Raw genomic sequence first — 5,700 nt, forward strand, 5'->3', positions numbered from 1 at the left:
GGGGGGACTTCATCTGGTATAAAGAGAAACACAGCATGGTACCTACACACCTTGGCCCAGGTACAACAACCTCATAGGAGGCATAAAGAGATAAAGGCTAATCAATTAAACATTAATTCAAGGCTGCCAAATTAGCCTCTGGAGGAACATGTTCCATGGAGCTGTCAGTCACACCAGGAGCTACTGCTGTCCATCATCGTGCCTTCATTCTCCATCTTTTCTGCCATTTGCAAGACACTCTTCGGATAAAATGTACAACACATTTGACAGTTAATTAGCCTTGTAATTCAATCCATGACTCAACTGCATACCTTGAATAGGGAAGACTGCATTAAGTACTTTCTGAAGATCTTATATTTTTTCCTAATGGGCTGGTTGACACCAAGGACATGCATTTTTTAGTACCTGTCCCTCACAGATCTACAGCCCAGATTCTACAAACAGTCAGGCTACAAATCTTTACTATGGGTAAATATCTATCCATCTGGGATAGCTTAAAATAGCTAGCATAATCCCTGCAATGGCCCATACTGAGCAAAGCTGCAGGGACTGGCACATCGGTAATACCCACTAACCTAGCCACATCGTGCAGTTCTCCAGTTACCTCATGTACTGGTTCTCAGAAGTCACAAATGAACAGTGTAAATCAAACTAAGTGGACTTCTGTCACAGTGTGGTGCAAACTGTTGAGACAAAGCAATGTGAAACAGTTTCAGAGCAGATACAAGATTATATTGAAAAGCCTGAGAGTGGCTACCAGAAGTTAAATGAGGACTGTCAGCATAATGTGTACTCACGCTGCAGAGTGCTCTCTATCTGGGAGCCAGCCTGCAGGAGGCAGCGGTAGCTCTCCATCTCCTCCTTGGACTCTTTCTCCGGCTGCGTCTCCTCCTGCAGTGAGGATGGGCCCATTCCCCTAGACTCCAAAACAGGATCAGGCTCTGAGAACTGAGGCTGTTGTGGGAGGTACTGACTGTAGTCCAGTCCTCATATCCTCTTCAGAGTCCTATAGCTCTCCATAGCGGCCACCTATAGAAGCTGGGAGCTACAACAGGGAATCTGAGGCCCACCTGACTCTGCAGATCCCCAGATCCAGATGGAACAGATCCCTGAGGCCGCTGCTGGATCTTCCTGACCTTGAGACGCATAGATTTACTTCACACTGAGCAGCACAGCAACACCAGAACACCTGTTCCCTTAAGCAGAAAGCAGTGGTTTGCAGTCCAGTAGTTGGGTGTTATGTATTTACCCCCCCACATACAAACTAGTGCCGCCAGACTGTTCTGCTCTCAGCAACTCCAAAACAAACAGGGCTCCATCTGGCCACTGCTGCCCGTCTCTCTCATGCCCCTCCCACCTCTCTCTCTCTCTCTCTCTCTAAGCTTTGGTGCATCAGCTCTGCACAGAGCAGAGCTCAAGAGTCTGCTCCTGACACACTGCCAACTCCTTCCCTACTTTTCCCCTTTTCACACTCGTGCCTGGTTCTTTTTACAGTTTTCTAATGCTGACTTTACTACTGTAGGCCGGATTGTTAGGCTGTCTGGCTGACATGCCCACGTCCCCACTTTACTGTAATATACTGTTCTATATACTGTAGATGCATGCGCAGAGAAGAATGGGTCTTTTGTAAAAAGAAAATGAAAATCTTCCGCACCCAGCCAACAAGTTTGGCGCATGCGAAGCACAGCGTTTAATACACAACAATCACATTCAAACAGAAGAACAAATAAGAAAGGGTGTCATTGTGTACATACTGAAGCACAGAACCTTTCTCAACTCAGCTCCCTATGCTCAGCCCACAACTCTCAATGAATCAGTCCTCAACAGTAGAGAGTAGAGTGTAGAACTTTCATATACATACATGTAACTCTATGTAAACCTCTTCTCCACAATGACTGGGCGCTTGATGTTTTCACATGGGGCAGTGGGAGAGCAGCAGCACTCTGTCCTGATATGCCACCCAGCTGATCCAGCTTAGCTTCTCAGGCATCTCATTACTGCACAGTATCTGCTTAGTGTGGCTAAATACATACAAACACACATATACACAATCTGCTGACGCAAGTATTGGGATAACAAAGCACTCATTATAAGACATTGGTTTATCTTGAAAACATTCTGCTTTATTACAGAAACTCTTCAGGTTTTGAATATACTACTTTCAGAGAGGTACATTCAGTTTGGAGATTTGGAGCATTTAGGCTGGAGGTGGTGAGATGTTCCTGCTGCACGATGTAGGGCTGCTGAGGTGCCTGAAAGAGTCCGACTCACAGGGACAGACAGGGACATCATTCACAACCAGAGCCTCTCATTTTGGTTTTTTGGTTGTTTTTTTTTTTGGACATTTTTTTTTTTTTTTTTTTTTAGTGGCTGGAAAACAGTGGCATTAAAAATACAGTCCTTTTTTATATTCCTCATTTGGACAGGCAAAACATTAGATTCCAAGATATTTTTAAGCTCAGAAAATAGCATTTCTGATGCGACTTAAAGGTTTTTCAGTTTCTAACAAAGCAGTCAGCCCCTCTCAGTGTCTCCGGCACAGTGCAGTCTGGAGATGACAGGTCACCAAGAACAGTGTCCTGTCTCTCTTAGAAAATGGCACTGAGGCATTTACATTTTTCCATTTGTTAGGAACAAATCAACACTAATGTACTTTTAAAATCTCCACTTAATGTTATGACTGCATGTGCTATTTTGCAGAGGCACTCTATCAGATATGCCAAGTTACAGCCAGTGGGGTCAAATACAAGGCCTGTTTTAATGCGACAAAGACCATCAAATGGGATTGGCACATAACTTAACTGGAACAGAGCTGACCACTTTTCACAATAAAAAAAGATGTAATAAAAAAATAACATTTTGTGAGTAAAATTACACAATAAATATTCAAAATAGACAATAATTGTTTATGGGAAAGCTTCATGGCATGTTTAAATGGAATGTAACATAAGAAATTAAAGGAAAGAACAAAAGGCTAAACAGTCCACTCCATCACAAGCAAGGAGATGGAGCTTAGACTCTTACAATGGCATCAACTATTTTGGCACTGCAGATCTGAAGTTGGTCTTCTTTACACTTTACATCAGCCTGCCTGAGGAAAACAAAACAAAAAAAACATCCAAACTAGATAATGAACAACATTCAGCCTCATTTAAGCTTTAGTGCATGTGTGTGTGTGTGTGTGTGTGTAATGCTTTCATCTGATATGTGTGCTCAGGCATATATTCTTGTGCCTTAGCGGCCATCTATGCAGTGAAGAAACCAGTTTCTTTAACAGTGCAGGCACACAGGCGTTTCTAGCCATTCTCATCCAGTACAGTTGCACACACTTATGTTACACACACTGACTTGTTTTCAGGTCACACTTGTGTGGACAGAACTGGATCACACTGTTCATCTTTTTGGCTTTGAGCAGATGCTATCATACATCTCTAAGCTATAAACAATACAGCATATATATTAATTTTCTTATATTAACTGGACTCTCAAATTATCTCTGAGATTCAAAGATTTAGGTCATGCTCCAAGAAAATTTCTTTGCCATTGCTTAACATCTAATCTATCTCTCAATCATGCATACAGCACACACATAGACACACTTTTTGGATTGAATGGTAGCATGACACCTTAGGATTCAATAGAGGGTGCAGAGTCATCATTGGATCACAGAGTCCTCTATAAACCTGAAAGCAGGTCTGAGCTGGGCTGAAATCACAGTAACTTCTCATCTTGAACAAACTGGGCCAGTGGATGAGTGTATTTTCTGGAAGATATGTTCCTGTTTAAAGAATAACTGTTGAAAAGTGAAATAAGGAGAATAACTGCTTTAAGTGTGACTACTGAGAATGAGATCGAGGCTTATTAAAAGATTTGCAGAACCTTCATGCAGGTGAGCCGTTCTCAAGGTTGACATTACAACTGCTTAGTAAAACTGCAGCTGGATAAAACTACTGACAAGGCAGTAGCACGTATGCATACATTTGGAAGTTAGTATAAAAAAAAAAAAAGTAAAATAAAGAAAACCCATGTCTGTCATCTGAGCAGGCATCTTATAACGCGAGACATGCGTGGGGGTTAGGAGTTGCTGGCACTTGACAGAGAGGGATGGAGCAGAAAGACAAGAATGCTAAATCCCTTTTCATCCCATCCCCCCAGCAAATGTCTTTTTCTTCTTTTTTCTTCCTCTTCTCCATGGACAGAAAGGCTGACAGCTCTGACCTGACTGGCATGGGACCCTGAATGTGGCTGATGCCACTGTTGCTCCAAGTCCTTGCTGCCTTTTACTCGTGCTCCTTCAAGTGCTTGTAGGACAGTGGTGTGACAGCTGCTGCTGCCTGGAAGAAGGAAAACAGAAAGATCCAACTTCAGTTTAATTACTACAAGTTTGTGTCAACAAGAGGAAGACGACTAGACACCCAGAAACCATGCAAAGTCAACGAAGAGGAGATGATTAGACACTTAACACGACATATATATGCCTTTCCTGCCACCAGATACAAGCAGAAATTAGCAAAGGAAACACTCCCGATTTCACCAGTCTGCTGATCTGCTAAAGCTCAGCAGAGACACTGAACAAGCTGACAGGGTTAGGCTTGTTGCTTTGTGGTTTACCTGGATGAGTGTAGGAGGCTGTCCTCTGACAGCTACAGGGAGAATAGAAATGCAGGTTAAACAATGAAAAGCTGTTGTAAAACGCATTATGGTACTGTGAAACAACAAATTAGCGAGCCTGGTCAACAGCAGTGAGACATTCAGACCTACTGTCCCTACGAGGGGGACCAAAAGAAACATCTAGAGACATTTAAACACAATATGAATTGCCCAGATTTTTCATATAACCGCTTTTATCATCATTATTTATGTTAGGTGTTACTAAGTTAAAAAGACATTATGATAAAAAACAATCATGAATAAATACAGACAAAAGATATTTCATTTTTAAAACGATGAAATGTTGCTTCTTTTCACAATGAAACGCACTGTATGTGATTTGTATTTTATTCCAGTTGTTCTATTAACAACCATTTTATTTCTTAATGCCACATTTTATTACAAAGTCTAACAGGGCAGAGCCATTTCTATGGTAGTTTGTTCACTGTGACCAAACCACAGTCAAATATCTAGGTCGCTCCTTTATGTCTTGATTGACAAAGATTTGATGATGAGAAATGGCAGTAGGGAGCAAAACAATCAAAGGGAGGATTGGCACTGTGAAACACAGACTTTAGAAAAACGACATTTGAAACAAAGAGACCTACTGTTAAAACACAAAAACAGAAGATCTGCAGAAAAACAAGCAGGACAAAACATCTCATAATTATGAGCCGAGTTTTAAAAACGTATTGGAATATTCATTAATTCAAATCAAAATCAAATCAAATCAAATCAAATTTTATTTGTATAGCGCCAAATCACAACAAAAGTCATCTCAGGACACTTTACAAAGTAAGGTCTAGACCTTACTGTTATCAATATTATTACATAGGGAAAACCCAACAAATCCCCCTTGAGCAAGCACTTGGCGACAGTGGGGAGGAAAAACTCCCTTTAACGGAAGAAACCTCCGACAGACCCCGGCTCTTGGTGGGCGGCCTTCTGCCTCGACCGGTTGGGGTGAGTGGATAGAGGAGAGACAAAAGAAGAAAAGCAACAAGACACAACAATCAAACACTGATCAGGTCGATGTGGCCGGTGACTGCT

At 41.8% G+C, this 5,700-nt stretch overlaps 1 protein-coding gene across 5 annotated transcripts in view; it reads right to left on the reverse strand.

Annotated features, from left to right (window-relative positions):
- Positions 1–2,371: 2,371 nt before the first annotated feature.
- Positions 2,372–5,700, reverse strand: part of atp11c (ATPase phospholipid transporting 11C (ATP11C blood group)) — a 40,931-nt gene continuing 37,602 nt past the window's right edge. For 2 of the 5 annotated variants that reach the window (XM_020591941.1, XM_020591999.1), the window contains one exon: positions 2,372–4,334. Coding sequence is in view for 2 of the 5 variants with exons in the window: in XM_020591999.1 (XP_020447655.1) it covers positions 4,281–4,334 (54 nt within the window). In the remaining 3 variants the exon portion in view is untranslated. Of the gene's footprint in view, positions 4,335–4,611; positions 4,644–5,700 lie in introns of all 5 variants that reach the window. The other 3 variants (XM_020591989.1, XM_020591932.1, XM_020591960.1) reach the window with 3 other exon arrangements.

This window comes from Monopterus albus, unplaced genomic scaffold (genome assembly GCF_001952655.1).
Source record: "Monopterus albus unplaced genomic scaffold, M_albus_1.0 scaffold2.1, whole genome shotgun sequence".
NCBI classification, from domain to species: Eukaryota; Metazoa; Chordata; class Actinopteri; order Synbranchiformes; family Synbranchidae; genus Monopterus; species Monopterus albus.